The sequence below is a fragment of the Montipora capricornis genome, chromosome 8 (genome assembly GCF_036669925.1).
Source record: "Montipora capricornis isolate CH-2021 chromosome 8, ASM3666992v2, whole genome shotgun sequence".
Lineage (NCBI taxonomy): Eukaryota > Metazoa > Cnidaria > Anthozoa > Scleractinia > Acroporidae > Montipora > Montipora capricornis.
The window spans coordinates 26,188,412-26,203,411 of NC_090890.1; the positions used below are offsets into that span (position 1 = coordinate 26,188,412).

A 15,000-nucleotide genomic window follows, 5' to 3' on the forward strand; every position below is an offset into this window, starting at 1 on the left:
GCTATTTCCGGAAATTATCTAATAAAGGACTCATTATCTTTGTGGATACAAATACTGGTTTCAGATACATTCATACTCCTGCACGCCCTTCAGAACATTCCTCTGACAAATGCTTACTGCAAAGGTTTGAATGATTGGAAACCGTAGCATTTTTCCTCTTTATTTTTGCCAACCATACTTTGAAGGCTTGTTGCATCGGTTGACACAACCATTCGCAATACAGTCTTGCAATGATAGGTTTCAGTGATTTCTCCCATAAAAATGTGAAACTCCAAGAACACTTGTTTGAACGGAACAGCTTTAGTGCTGACAACCGGAAATACCTCTGAAATGTGCACTCGATTGTAGTAATAATAGCTGTTGCAGGACAACTGCTCGTCCAGAAACCTAATACAAAACGCGTATGGCTTGCTATCCCTCAGGTGGCAGTGATAACAAAATGGACTACCGCGCAGCGGGAGTCCGATTTGTTTATCGCGAGTATGTTTACAGCCGTCTTGGACGACACGAAGTCCTCTTACCAACATAATCATAAAAATTGAAATTTCCGAGAAAAGAAGCAGAGCCATGTTATGAAAGAAAGGGAAAATTTGCATTTAAAGACTGACAAAGGAGGCGTAAATTGTTTAATTAATGTCGCTCTAAAAGAAAAAAAGATAGAAAGAAAGCCCCAATTTAGGAGTCTGTACAATGTTTCTATGGTGATTGAATCCAAGGTTGTGATTGGTTGATTTAACCTACAACTTTGAATGTGATTGGTTGATTTTAAACTACAATTTTGAATGTGATTGACTTATTGAACTGTCCGATAACAACTTGGCAGGTGAATCAGTAGAAAAATCGGAGTTCTTTGAAACCAATCACAATCGAGGAAATTTTAATTTTTTTGATTATTATTGTTATTTATTATATGTCTAGCGTTTCTGACCGATATATAACGCGCGCTCTGATTAGGTAAGAGCGGATAAGAGTTAGGGCATTATTCTCACGTAATGCCCAAGGGATTATGGATTATGCAAATTAGTTTTTTTCTTCTTTAGGACCGTTCTGTTAGTCATATAATAAACAACTTGATAGCCTCGACCATTCGGTCGTTATAGCAAAATCTCAAATCTGGGCCTTACTGTTTTGACCTCGCTTTAGTTCGGTCAATACAGATAGGCCTCAGTTTGAGATTTTGCTGTAACGACCTCTCCCTCGGTTATTAAAAATTTATTATCATCATTATAATCAATTTCACTAAGCAATAGACACTCCATTGTTATATTGGTTATAATTTGCCGTTTAGGATATCCCAAGTGGTTTAATTTTAGAACACTTAAATGACTTATTGGTGTTAACAAAGGACGCTTTCCTTTTGTCAGAACTGGCCGGCCAGAACCGTCAGTTTGCAAAGAAAATGCAAGAATTCGAATCTCTCGCATTATTCTGGAGGAGAATATATCATCCTCGAAGTGTGTTAATTTGAAGACGTTGTCAAGTGTCACAAGTGTGTGCTTTCAAATGCCCGGTCAGGGTCTTGCCGGTCAGTTCTGTTAAAGTTAAGCGTCCTAAGTCATACCTGTATCTAAAGACATAAAGCATCGTTCTTTTATGTAGAAAAACCATCAGATTCCAAAGAATTTGCTGGAACCGCTGTCTTGAAGTTTGACTGGTTTGAAGAATTATCTAATACTTCCTCTAATGGCTACAAGAACTTTTCTCGTGAACTCACCGCGCATTTAACTGACATCCTGCGGAATTCAGCTTACGGTTCAGACTTTGACAGAGTAGAGGTTTACAACTTCCGAAATGGAAGTGTCATTTTCGACTTCAAAATTTACTTAAAAAGTACAACGGTTGCTACTGAGGACTTCCTTATTCGAGTCATGAAGAAAGGAGTGGCTGGTTCAAAGTTCACTATTACTCAAGTAGACGTCAGTCAGACGTTTTCACGGACCAGTCCAACAGGAAAGCCGTCAGAGGAGACTCAGTCGGGTTTAGAAACGTGGCTCATCGTTCTTATCGCGTGTGGAGCTGTCATCATCTTGTTGCTGCTGACACTCCTGTTTTTGATGGTGAGTCAGATCGATATTTTTACAGCACGGTAGATCTAAAGGATGGTTTCAAATTCATAATTAGGGAGCTTAAGCACGAGCGTTTTTGAGACGCGGACGGCAACCGGAAGTGAGCTGCTTTCTCTTTTAACTTGTCTTTACACAACCGTATTTACATTGCTAAGTATCTTTTATCCATTATAGATGATTAGTATAAAAATCTGGGAGACACCACTGTCCTGGCACGCGAAATGTTCTCTTCCGGTTGCCGTCCGCGTCTCAAAATCGCGCGTGCTTAAGCTCCCTAATATGTTCTAATAGACTATTAGCTAGCTGAAATTGCAGTCATCCTCGGTCATGCTCGGTTTGAATTTGACAAAAAAAGCGACAGCTTCTTCAACGGTTCATATTTGCGCATGTGTGTGACCGTACAAGTACACGTGATCTCTGTGCGAGGCGAGAAACATTCCTCTTCATTCCTCGCATTCTGGTCTCTCTTGGAATGCCAAGTCTCGACACGCAAACCAATTTGGCCATAATATGGATTTTGACCATGCCACTATAGTTGACAAGGCAGCTGACTATCACAAGACACTTTTCCTGGAGGCTTGGCATTCAAAGAGAGACCAGAATGCGGGGAATGAAAATATAGAAATCCCTGACATTTATGTTTTAATAGCCCTTTTCACGGTTAGTTTTTTTCATTTGCATTAAAATGTAATCTAGCATGTATGTGAGGCAATTTCGGGCGATTTTGTAGTTTTAACGCGAAATTGCCTCGCATCCACGTTAGATTACATTGTAATGCAAATAAGAAAAACTAACCGTGAAAAGGGCTATTGCATAATGTTCCGCGCCTCGCGCATAGATCACGTGTACTTGTAGTTACGCAAATACGCAAATATGAACCTTTGAAGAAGCTGTCGCTTTTTTGTCAAATTCAAACCAAGGATGACCGAAGGTTCTCGGTTGAAACGTCTTTATCAAGTTTTTGGTGAACTTCGTTTGACGTTCAGAAAAGTCAGCGTCCAAAATTTCCTATTGTAATTATAAGCTAGCTCTTTGCCCCTTTCAACCTCTTGGAAGGAATAGAAAGGCGTCAAAATTGTCTGTGTGCGAAATTACAGCGACAAGATATGCGGAATTATGTAGATGGTTGACCTGAGAGGTTCATCTAAGGTCCGTTTTTAAACGTCGCATTTTACATGTGCCGAATTTAATGGAAATGAGAAAATTCTATTGTTTTCGCTCATTTGCATTAGATTCAGAACATGTAAAATGCGACGTTTAAAACGGGCCTAAGCACGGATAAACATGTGGGCCTGCGAGTTGAATTTCTTGAAGCATGCGTAGTTTTTGTTGTGGTTGTTTTCAGTTCGTCAGGTGGCGTTCTCCTCACCAGATGATGGGATCACCAGGGATGGCGCATTGGTGAGAGCACTCGCCTCCCACCAATGTGGCACGGGTTCGATTCCTCGACTCAGCGTCATATGTGGGTTGAGTTTGTTGGTTCTCTACTCTGCACCGAGAGGTTTTCTCCGGGTACTCCGGTTTCCCCTTTCCTCAAAAACCAACATTTGACTTGATTTGCGTTGATTGTTGATTTCACTTTAATTGCAATATTTTTGGGCTTACAGAGACTATGGCCTTATTCGCTAAAGAAGCCGGATTTTTTCAGATTTAGGGTGTTCTTCCGGTCACGTTCTCTCCAAAACGAAGTCGCTGACCCCCCATTTTGACATCACTAACTCATCATCTTTCAATGGTAAATTTGCAGAAAAAAATCAATGTTAGAAAATTTTCGCGCGAACGTCCTTAAGCTCTAGTAACCGACCGTTCCCGTAAGCGACCGCGACCACCTTTGGGATTACTCAACTGGACTTTCTCATTGTTTTTAAGCTCTAGTAAGCGACCACCCAGAGTATGTATGTCAACATTTAAATAAAAAACACAATTCGGTCACTGCGCTGAAAATTTGAAAGAATGTGACAGGCCTGCACCGGCCTCTCTTTTGACCTCTTTTGTACCGGTTTGTGGTTACAGATAATATAGAAACCTTCAGTTCAGAGTTTAGCTTTAACTAGCATGTCCTTGAGTGATTTACCCCTCTTGTATGAAATATGTGAGGAGGTTTCTTGAATATGTTTGCCATCAAAGGCCGGTTTTCAATAAAACGCAGTCCATTTGGGCGTCAGAATTGGTTGAAGATTTTCCACTACTGGGTTGTGACTGGGTTTTGGCCTTTTGTTTAAGAGCCGATTGTCTTCCACTGCAGAAAAAAAGAGACCTCAGATTGTGTTCTCTCCACAAGCTGCTTAGGGTAGCCTTGCTCTTCAAGGAGGGCCGGCTTTGAATGTTTTGGAATGTTTTAGCTGGTAATGTCTTCTAAGGATATTTTGGCAGATGTGAATGAGAGTAAAGAGGTTCCCGACCATTATCTTCAGTACCATCAATAAGAATTTACAAATCCCAGAGACTCTTGCTGAAAGCTCTCGTAAGCGACCACCCTCTATTGTTTATAATTTTGGTCCCTTACGAGAGCCCACTCTCGTAAGCGACCAGCTCTAGTTGCGACCACTTTTTCGAATCCCCTGGGGTCGCTTATGGGTTGAACCTTACGGCGCCTGCAAGCATGCAGAGCTCTTCTCTCCATCAGTCAAGCACAAAAGAGAAGAGCTCTAAGGACGTCGAGATTAGCCGGGTGACTGTTTTGACTGTTTTGACGCTGGAATATTTGGTTATCTTTTCATTATAGACACAAAACAGGAGACTAAGAAAAGAATTATCAAGTCCGTCGAGAAAGCAGTCGCCGTCGATACTTCATCAGGAGGATTCTTTATTCATACAGTCCCAAGTGTTTTCCCACGAAATGTACAAAATGTCACCAACACCTTCGGATTCTTGCCACAATGATAGTCACGGATTTAAGGTACAGATGAGTATTACTGTAGTTTTTGCCCAAATGGTAGACTTGTGCCTCACGACTCGACCATTTCGGTTTATGCACGGTCTGCCAAACAGCCATTCTTTTTGTCGTCACGCAACACCAAGAAATGAGGAGAAGAACCGAGGGGTTGGGGGGATGAAAGGCATTTTCATTATGCTTTGAGTCAAAATTCCGGTCACATCATTTAGCGTACAAATTGCAAAATTGCACAAGCCCGAAGTCGAAGGGAGAGTGCAATTTGTAGTTATAGAAAACGAGATGAGATTATCGTAGATAAGGAGGATCTCTAGAGTTTAAGGGCCGCGCGCAAGCTGGGCACTAGTATGGTGCGTCAAGCCTGAAGCGTGCGTTTTTCTTATTTTTGTGTGACGTTAGCGTGACCAAATCTGTAAAATTAACTGCTAATTTTCTCGCGTTCTCTTCGGTAAGTTTTTTTAAAAATTGGCTCACTTCTAGCCACAAATAGTTCCTATCAAATACATTACGATTGTTAAAATCTGTCAGAGCTAATCGAATTATTTAGAAAAATGACAAATTACAGAATATTGGCAAACGGTCTGAACGACCTTTTTACCACTTCAAAATGTCAGGCAATATCATTTTTATAATGTGGCAAAGAATAGAAACCTCAGCGAAAGAAAGCATAAATATTAAGGAATTTAGGCCAAAAATAGGAATATAGCTGCCTGTCATTAGATGTGATGTTGCCATGGTAACGGCCATACTCCCAAAATTGACACCCAAAAAATAAGCCTTATTATATTGGTACCTTTACTTGTAAATCTCTACAGGGAAAACTTTTGAGAAATGAACTAGGTTTCTTTTTGTAACTCGTGCCCTGTAGTGAGGGTATTCGCAAATACTTTAGGGAGCCACCTTAATTAATCAGAAGAAACACACGCACGCAAAAAAATGCGCCATCCGGGGCTTGCGTTTGATTGGCTATCGGAGACTTTCTCTGACCATCGACCAATCAGAATGCTTGGTTTGTTAACTATTTTTTGCGCTGAATTACCTCTTTTCTGCACTCCGTTACCTGGAAACTGCATTTCTTTTGGCCAATCACAATGGAGAAACTTTTCCATGTATATTATTTTATTGGGAACATTTGCACAGCAATGCGCTCGGGTCAAATTAATTACTTCAAATTAACATTGTCTGTACATTCAACTAGACATTCAGTCCTGAAAATGGAGACGACAAAGGCGCCGTCAACGAATCCTACGTCGCTGATGGAGGAAAGGGAAGTGACCACGAGGACGAAAAGGAAAGTTCTGCGGAAAATACTTTTATTTAACTTGTAAACATTTCACTGGAGGACAGAGTTCACTGGAACTGAGACAATGTGACCCAATTGCCGTCGACTTTTCCTCCAGTTCTTCGTTACAGCTGGAGTATGTCACGCCTTGAGACTTACGAGGGATAAGAAGCGGCGCAAACCTTCAGTGGAAGTCAAGCTTGTGCATTGAAAAACTAATTAACCTTCTCAAACGTTTCGCTAAATTCTAAGCCAATTACGATTTACACGGCATAAAAAGCAGTTGACCAGCTTTGCAAAAAAGATAGCCTCCGTAAAATCGCAAGTCACTTGTGTTCAGTTATTTTTACTCTCTACAATACATGCCAGCGTCAGGTTTGAAGGCGCCTCAGGAATGTTGAGGCATGGTTCACTTGGTTAAATTACAAACTAAAGGCTGGTTTTCACAGCGACGGCGTTGGAGTCGTAAGAGCGCTTGCCTATTGAAAATCAAGAATCGGAGTCGTAAACGGAGTCATAAGCTCGCCGGAATCGGAGTAGGAAGAATCAGAACGTTCCCGCTTATGGCCCCGTCGCTTATGATCCAGTAAAAACTAGATTGTCGAAGTCGGCGGCAGAAGCGGAAGAACCAACCAATCACAGTGCTTCGAATAGAGCATTGTGATTGGTTTATTCTTTCACTTCTGCTTCCGACAATGCAGTTGCAGTTTTCACTGGATCGTAAGCGGAATCGGTATACTATTCTGCTTTCCGACTCAAGACACTTTGATTTTCACTAGATCCTATTGCTCTGCGCTTCTGATTACGACTCCGACTCTGTCGCTAGAGAAAACCAGCCTTAAAATTTAGAAAGGAAGCTGTAGTTCAATGTTACTGAAACTTAGTGTGCATGTATCTTAAGTGTCCTTAATTGCCTGGCACGTTCACAACATTCAAATTTAGGTCAGTTGACCTATAACTGGATGCCAAGGAATACAATTTTCCCTTCAAAATGGGAAGTACTAAATGAAATTTCAGCCACTTTGTTTTGGTATCATTCCCTTACTATTTGGGTACAATTTATGAATTAGCCTTGTAAGCAAGTCCATTACAATTACTTATGACGTAATTAAGGGAAATATATATAATGTACCTACAGAAAAAGCTGTTTTTCTCCTCATTAAAATTACAAATATAACCATACAAAGCAGAACATAATTCATGTAGTTCTGCTTATTAATTTGTTGCCAAAGGTTTTCAAAAATATGAGGTGGAACTTCCCTCAATTTTAGAAAACTCATTTTGTGAGGATGGGGGTGGACAATTCTTTAAATCTTTTTAATCAAATTCCCCAGAGTGGGAAACTATCGTCAATCAAAAGTGTCAAGAAAAAGCCTCACTCTATCAAAACAACCAATACTATAATACTTATATATAAAACAAATAGAAGAAAATACGAAACTGGGTATGTTCATATTTCTATGTTCAGCATGTCGAAACAGGTCGGATCAGTGACCCGTTAAATACTCTGACCTGGGGGTGGAATTCGATTTCAATCAGATGGGAACTTGAGGATAACAACTTTCTCGAAATAGACAATATCTGCTTAGTTTAAAGTATTGGATTATGGCGACGAAAACAAATAAAAACTTCATACCTTTCTCCAACTGAAGCGTGACTTGGGGACAGACTTGGTAAAAGCGTTTGAATTGATACCAGACTTCTTTTGGGGAAGGTCAAATGTCCCGTCCCCCGGGATCGCTTCGCGATCCAATCCATCCTAAGTTTCTCTGAATTGACTATTATCGTCAATTTGGACGTTTAGCGCTTGGTAGGGATTATGGTAAAAGATTATCTATTTCAAAATACGAACCCCTAAACTGGCTGGAATCGAACCTGGGAAAGTTCGATTAATTACCATTTCACTTCCGGTAGTCTACTAGTTAAAACCACTAGACTACTGCATCGCTAACTGACAAAACACTATCTTTTAAAGAAAATATCAATATGTTTTTTCTTCCGAACGCGGCTGTAAACATGTATTATTACCGGCTAAAAAAACAAGTAATGCCGGTTACCAAGCCTCAAAGAAAGCTAACCATTTTAAAATCAAGTACTAGACTTAACCACTATTCAGAAATGATTTTATATATAATAATTACGAATTGTCGACAATAGTCATTTCAGAGGTAGAGGATATCGCGATCGAACGCCTGACAGGGAGGATTGTCACAGGCATCAAATCCCCGCCGATTTCCCGCACTCTCAAGTCTGTGCGTTACATCAAAACGCCTTGCGATTTTGATTTTAGAATGTGACGACATCATTGTAAAAACCTTCTATTGTGCGCAAATGTGTCCTCATAACATCCGCGAGACCAATTTCGGAAAACTTATTAAGCATGTATGAATATAAGTTTGAAACGAGAGAGGCCGCTGTGGAAGACAGGACTAAAGGAAAAACCGTCAGACATATCGAGCTACGAAAATGAAACAGAACATATTTTTCGAACGATTTTTAAACAATGCGACAATTTAGGCCTCAGACTGCATTTTGTACCTAGTCTGCATTTTAAACCCAATCTGCAATCTGTAGTCTGCATTTTAAATTGACCGTTAGCAAAATCGTCTAGTTACACACTGGGGCAATGGCAGTGGGGATTTCAACACTCAATTTTCAGGAAAGGTTGTACAAATATTACAAACCCCGTTTCGTCCCGGGGATAGGGTGCGTAGTTTCAATTGACTAGTGCGTTATACTGAATAGAGTTGTTTCCACACTGATAACCAAATTTAATATTTATTGCGTAGTTATTTGTTAATTGATTAGTTTTCCTTAGTTCCACTTAGAAAGTCGGGTGGTTATTCCATCGTACAAAATTTCTCTTGAGCACACGTAGAGAAACAGCGAAAGCAAATAGGGCAAAGCGAATCTGTTGGACACCACCAGTGAGTTTCTAGTGATTTAACGATTCGTTTACATCAAGGACCGGTGCATTTGTTTCTCAATAATAATATCAGAGCTGAAAAGGACAAAATGCCTCTTCAATAATGGCATCGTTCAATTGCATCGTTAGGAATACGACGTTCAATAAAGAACGAAAAGTAAGTCCTAACGTTTTAACTTGATAGTAAAGAAAAACAATGTTAAAGGAAAGACAATCTTCTTTTTAGCTGTCCAAACAGCATAGTTTTCGTTTATAACAAATAATATATACTAAAGCAGACTTAAACTTTTACGACATATCACAACCATTACTTTCCGAAAAAGATTCTGGTAGGGTTTTGTGCGTCGATACTATATTTAATTTTCTTGGTCCACGACGCTATCCTGTCACATTGGAACCATATAATTATTTCTGGAAATATTTCTGAAAATCGCTGTGTAGATAACCAACGCTAATCAATCTATATCTCAATCGAAGTATTCCTAAATTTAAGTCTCAAGTCCATTCAAGTAACGACTTGAAGAATCCACATTCGTTTGACAAATAAGGAAAACACACACAACGTCTTTGACTCTTGTGACTTTCTTCAAGCTACCAATCGGTTTGACCATAATTCTGGCTAAAGTCCAACGGACTGAACTTTCATCACATCTTATTTCCGTTTTATTCGTGCTTTCTCGTGAATGTATCGGAGTCACAGTGATGAACACGGAAGCTAATTTGCCAGCTGGAGAGGTTCAAGGAATCGGGCCAGCCTATACACACCAGACAAACACTGAGCCCACGCCGTTTGTGCCGCAGGAAATCTTTTAATAATCAACCACGACGAGAGAAGGAGCAGACAAAAATACAAGGTCCATCGGATGTTCCGCAGCCTGAGAATAAAACAAAAGAGTTAGAGGAAGAACATAATTAAAGTGCCCCTGTGATAAAAAAAACCACCTTTTTTCCTTCAGATTTTGAAAGTGTGCTTGCTTAACACCTGACTGGCAAAATTTTGAGCTTTGATTTTTATCCAAAGGCCATTTACTTTGAGTGTAAGTTTTGGATTTCACGGTCCGCCATTACTCACGTTCAAAACTGACCGATTGGACCTCAGACGGTTGGATCCAGGGAAAAGTGACGTCAGAGGCTCACTAGCTTAAAATTTCAGCGTGTGAACGCAGCTTATTATATATGCAAAGCGTGAGTTTAAAAGTCTGAAAGCCCAAAACCCCCGTGCCGCATATTAATTTTGCGGCGTACACACGTATTGCATTCTTAAACTAGTGAGCCTTTGACGTCATTTTCTCCTCGATCCAGCTCTCTCAAGAACATAATGTTAGTAATGGCGGACCATTAAATAAGAAAATTACAGTTAAAATAAAGAGGTGTCTTTTTGAAATCAAGGCTTAAAACGTGGGTCACTTAGTGTTTTGTTAACATAGTTTTGAAATCCAAAGAAAAATATGAATTGATTTTTTGGTCACAGGGGCACTTTAAGGGAATTTGCCTTAACTGCACAGTGGGAGGCGCGGTGGCCTCATGGTTAGTGCGCTTGACTCCGGATCTGCTGGTCCGGGTTCAGGCCCGGGGACCCGTTTCTCGAAAGTCCCGAAACTTTACGGGCCATTTTCGGGTGTCACAATTCCCAAGAACGGAAAGGATTTAAGACGGAATGCAACAGAAGTTCGAGTAACAAGTGGACAAAAACCTAGAACCAAGATCATAAACATCGTATTGCAAACTTCTGTACGACTGTTTTAAATATCTTCTAAAACAAATCATTTCTAGCAACACCAAACCTCAAAAACAACTGTTGAACTTTGTAAGAAACACTTGAAAGTACTGGTGAAATGAAACTGATAATGAAATTTTACCTTTTAACTTAATTTCTCCAAACGTTGAAAATTTAATTTTTCTCGTTCCCATGGGAAATTGTTTTCGGTGTTATTTCAGGCAAATATTTATATCTTTAGCTTTCAGGAAATGTAAGAAGGACTCTAAAATACTTCAAATTATCCTGGTTCCAGATTTTTGTCCACTAAAAACTGCTCGATTTTCTATCGGATTTCGACTTAAGTCGTCAAACTTCAGTCATTTTTCTTTTTGTTACCTTGAAAACATGTTAAAAGATCGCCTTTCCAAAACATGCGGATGGCACTTTCACAAATGGCTTTTCGGACCCGAAACGTTTTCGGGACTTTCGAGAAACGGCCCCCAGACCGGGGACATTGTGTTGTTTTCTTGGGCAAGACACTTAACTCTCACGGAGCCTCTCTCCACCCAGGTGTATAAATGGGTACCGTCGAATTTAATGCTGGGGGTAACCCTGCGATGGGCTGGCATCCCATCCAGGGGGAGAGTAGAAATACTCCTAGTCGCTTCATGCTACAAAACCAGGATAAGCTCCGGCCTATTGGGTCACTTGGCTTGTAAGCTGAATTTTTACACAGTGGTTGCTAACTCTCAGACCTAGGAAAACGCAGACTATTGGTTCTTCAAGTACGTGATTTTAATGCTGGAAGCACAGAATATTACTTCAAGGGAAAGTATATAGGAAATTACAAGGTTTATGTGCGACTTGATACTCTGCTTCCGTGTAGACTGTCAGCAAAATGAATCTTACTTTTACGTTGTATGTATTACTGAAATCTCACCTGCGGATGCGACTTTGCGCCAAATGAAGATTGGCCAGATCTTCCTTCAAAAGAAATTTCTTCAGGCCAATGACGTACCGGTTAAAATAAATATCCCAGTCAAGCCTTTCAACATCAAAATTAAATATCTAAGGCAAAAAAAAAAAAGAACGAATAAAATCATTTAATTGTTATTAAAGTGAAGAACAATTACGCGTCAAAAGGACATGAGGGAGCTTAAGCGTAGTTGAGTCGCGGACGGCAACCGGAAGAGAACAGTGGTGTCTCCTACATTTTTATACTAATAATCTCTAATGAAGAAAAGGCACTATAAATGTGGTTGAGTGAAGACAAGTTGAAAAGAAAAACAGGTCACTTCCGGTTGTCGCCCGCGTCTCAAAAACGCGCGTGCTTAAGGTCCCTAATATTATGTGGGAGGCGGGTCATACTTCTCTATCCGCGGGGCTCATATCCTGAATTAATCCATGATAATTCTCCATTGAAAACTGCAAATCAATCACAGTTCAACCATTTAACTCTTTACAAACAAGCTCAAATGCTTAACAGCAATGTATGAGGCCGCATAACTAACAATTATTCTATGAGCGCACTACGGATACGAGATGATAAATAATCAACGAGGAGCATGGCACAGAGTTGGCTGTTTGCCACTATCAAAAATACCAGAATACTCTTTGTCTTTCCAAAATTTCCTCTTTCCAGTTTCTCTTGGGACAATTATAAGTCCCCAGAGAAAATAAATACAATGCTTATGCAGAATTTTGGAGGAACAAACAAAGAGTATTATGGTATTTTTGATAGTGGCTAACTGGTAGTTTGCATTTGACGTCACGGGGTCACGGCGTCGCGGCTGCGGTGCACAGAACAACGCAGTAAAATTTCGTTTGGGAATTCGACTCTATTGTTATGTAAAACTTGGGGGACCATTTTCTATTGTTCTGTTCACAACGTGGCCGTGTCATCACGAAAACGCAAACCAAGAATAACCAGTCTCACATCCAACAAGCCCGAATGGAATACTTGTTTCATTAAATTTTCATCAAATCCTGAACGCTTGGACACTTGGAATCACTTTCCTCCAGCTTGGCCAACACTTGAAGTAATCAGTTTCCATATTGGGTCATATACGGTATATAAGCTGATAACCGAGATTGAGTAACCCAATCAAAAAGCTAGAAACGCAATATCCGGGGATGAAAATTTAATAACACAAGACATTCACCTCTCCGCGGTGAAACCGATTTTTAACTTGAGTAATACGTCTAAAAATAAAATAAAGGAAAGATTCACAAGATACAGACTCGAAACAGCATCTTTTGCTTACGCTCTCAACGATATCCCGAAGACTAACGAAGCAAGTGTTTCCCGATTTCTTAAAGTACTTCAACGGAGGTACTCAACGCAAGCATGGAAAGGATAAACGTTTTGAAGTCGGTGCTCAGACCCAAATTACTCCAGGACCGTGGCTTGTTACTTTTCGACGTTATGTTTATCTTCTGAGTTCCGTGCCTTAATTTTACACCCAGGATTTTCCTTCATGGTGTAAAACGCAGGAAATGTCGTGAAAGGTTTCGGTGGATGTTATGTTGTGTTATCCCACGAGGCCTGGGATGAAAACCTCATCAGGGTCTTTAGGAACACACCAAATCTTCTTCAAACCACTGCTTCAACTGTGCTCTTGAGGATTTTGTTCCAGGAATGAGGTCAGCTCTACACGACTCTGCTTTGAAGCCCTCTCATCTGCTAATGAAGCTCACGAGATCTGTCTGCTGTAGCACTGTTCAGACTTTCTCGAATTATTTCCCCGTCTTGATTGAAAGCAGCCCTTCCTTCTGCATGAACATGATTACTAATTGCAGAAACAGCTGCGTCTAAAGTCCAATATTACCAGCAGATGGTTCTTTCATTAATTTTATTCTACTTTCCCATAGTCTAATTTTACGAAACTCTGGATACTTTCTCGGAACCAATCAAACGCTGAGGAATACAATAGAAGTGCTTATTGGTCAATCAGCAACAGTCAATGTTATGGCGATTAAAAGCACTGCTTGTTTTGATATTGGTCAATTTCACCGACTTTTGGATTCGGAGAAAGCTATATGATCTTTAATAAATAACCAGACTCCATACTTGATAAATTTGAACGAAACAATTTTGGTCTCAGAAATTCCTCAGGCTGCAAATTTAACTTAGCCATTGAATCACCCAATTTTGATTGTTTTCAGAATTTCTTTTTGTCCAACACATACAAATACTTTAAACACTGTACCTCCCAGCCTCTTGATGTGAAGTAGATTAAACTCTTGGTGGCCTTCTCTATTTTTCCATAAATCTTGTTCATTCTAATAATAAGAAAATTTTATCTTAGAAATATATATACCAGATCTCAGAATTGACTAGCAGAATGCCCTTACATTAGAGTGAAACCTTGCATAAAAACGATTCCTGAAAAACAGCCAGCGACTATCCTCGTATGGCAAGTTAAGTTTCTTTACTTCATAACAACGCTTCATTATAAGGATTGTGCTCATCACAAATGAGTCAATACACCAGTTTTAAATGGCAGCCCCATTGATATTTGGCTTTCATTCAAAATTCCATGTCACCAACTCCTGTTGCCACATTGCTTACTCCAAAAATTGAATACTATTGTTACCCAAGACGAGGAAAAAGGGCTTATTACTGGTGCAATTACAAGAATAATTAATATCCCAGCCATTTCGGAATAAGGTGTGTACAACAGGTATAATGGCTCGATATTGTTATTGCGCATATGAGTGCTGCTTACTAATACAGGAATATTTTTGCGCAGTTTAAAACTATGCGAAGAAAGCTGAGCTTAGCAAGTACTCTTGGTATCCACAGAAAAAAAATTGGGGGTAACCAAGTGTTGTTCAGAGATAATTAAGCTTCAATTTGGAAAAGACCGCCATACATTGCAATTGCTCTGTATTTTAGTGCTTTTTACAAATACTGTCAATCAATTATCTTTTAAAAATGCGTGGTTACCCCAATTTTCTTTTTGGATTGCACAACACCTAAGATCTGCTTTTCCAGCATGTTCGCACACCGCGCAAAAATACCTTTGAATTAGTAGGCACCATCCTTAAGTAAACAAGAGCTCAAGTCTACGGTGACTGTCCACTCATTTCCACCAGTGATGCCCAACGCTGGCGCGCCAAGGATCAAATCAT

At 39.9% G+C, this 15,000-nt stretch overlaps 2 protein-coding genes across 3 annotated transcripts in view; one reads left to right on the plus strand and one right to left on the minus strand.

The window, feature by feature from the left end:
* Nucleotides 1-7,885, plus strand: part of LOC138014324 (uncharacterized) — a 12,908-nt gene extending 5,023 nt beyond the window's left edge. For both annotated transcript variants that reach the window (XM_068861379.1, XM_068861380.1), the window contains exons 4-6: nt 1,600-2,057; nt 4,792-4,965; nt 6,158-7,885. In XM_068861379.1, coding sequence (XP_068717480.1) covers nt 1,600-2,057; nt 4,792-4,965; nt 6,158-6,280 — 755 coding nt within the window. In that variant the 3' untranslated portion in view covers nt 6,281-7,885. The remainder of the gene's footprint in view (nt 1-1,599; nt 2,058-4,791; nt 4,966-6,157) is intronic.
* Nucleotides 7,886-8,991: 1,106 nt separating this feature from the next.
* The window catches only part of LOC138014328 (fatty acyl-CoA reductase 1-like), a 23,180-nt gene continuing 17,171 nt past the window's right edge, over nt 8,992-15,000 (minus strand). The window contains exons 12-15 of the mRNA XM_068861385.1: nt 14,076-14,148; nt 12,235-12,291; nt 11,807-11,934; nt 8,992-10,042 (exon numbers count right to left, since the gene is read on the minus strand). Coding sequence (XP_068717486.1) covers nt 9,883-10,042; nt 11,807-11,934; nt 12,235-12,291; nt 14,076-14,148 — 418 coding nt within the window. The 3' untranslated portion in view covers nt 8,992-9,882. The remainder of the gene's footprint in view (nt 10,043-11,806; nt 11,935-12,234; nt 12,292-14,075; nt 14,149-15,000) is intronic.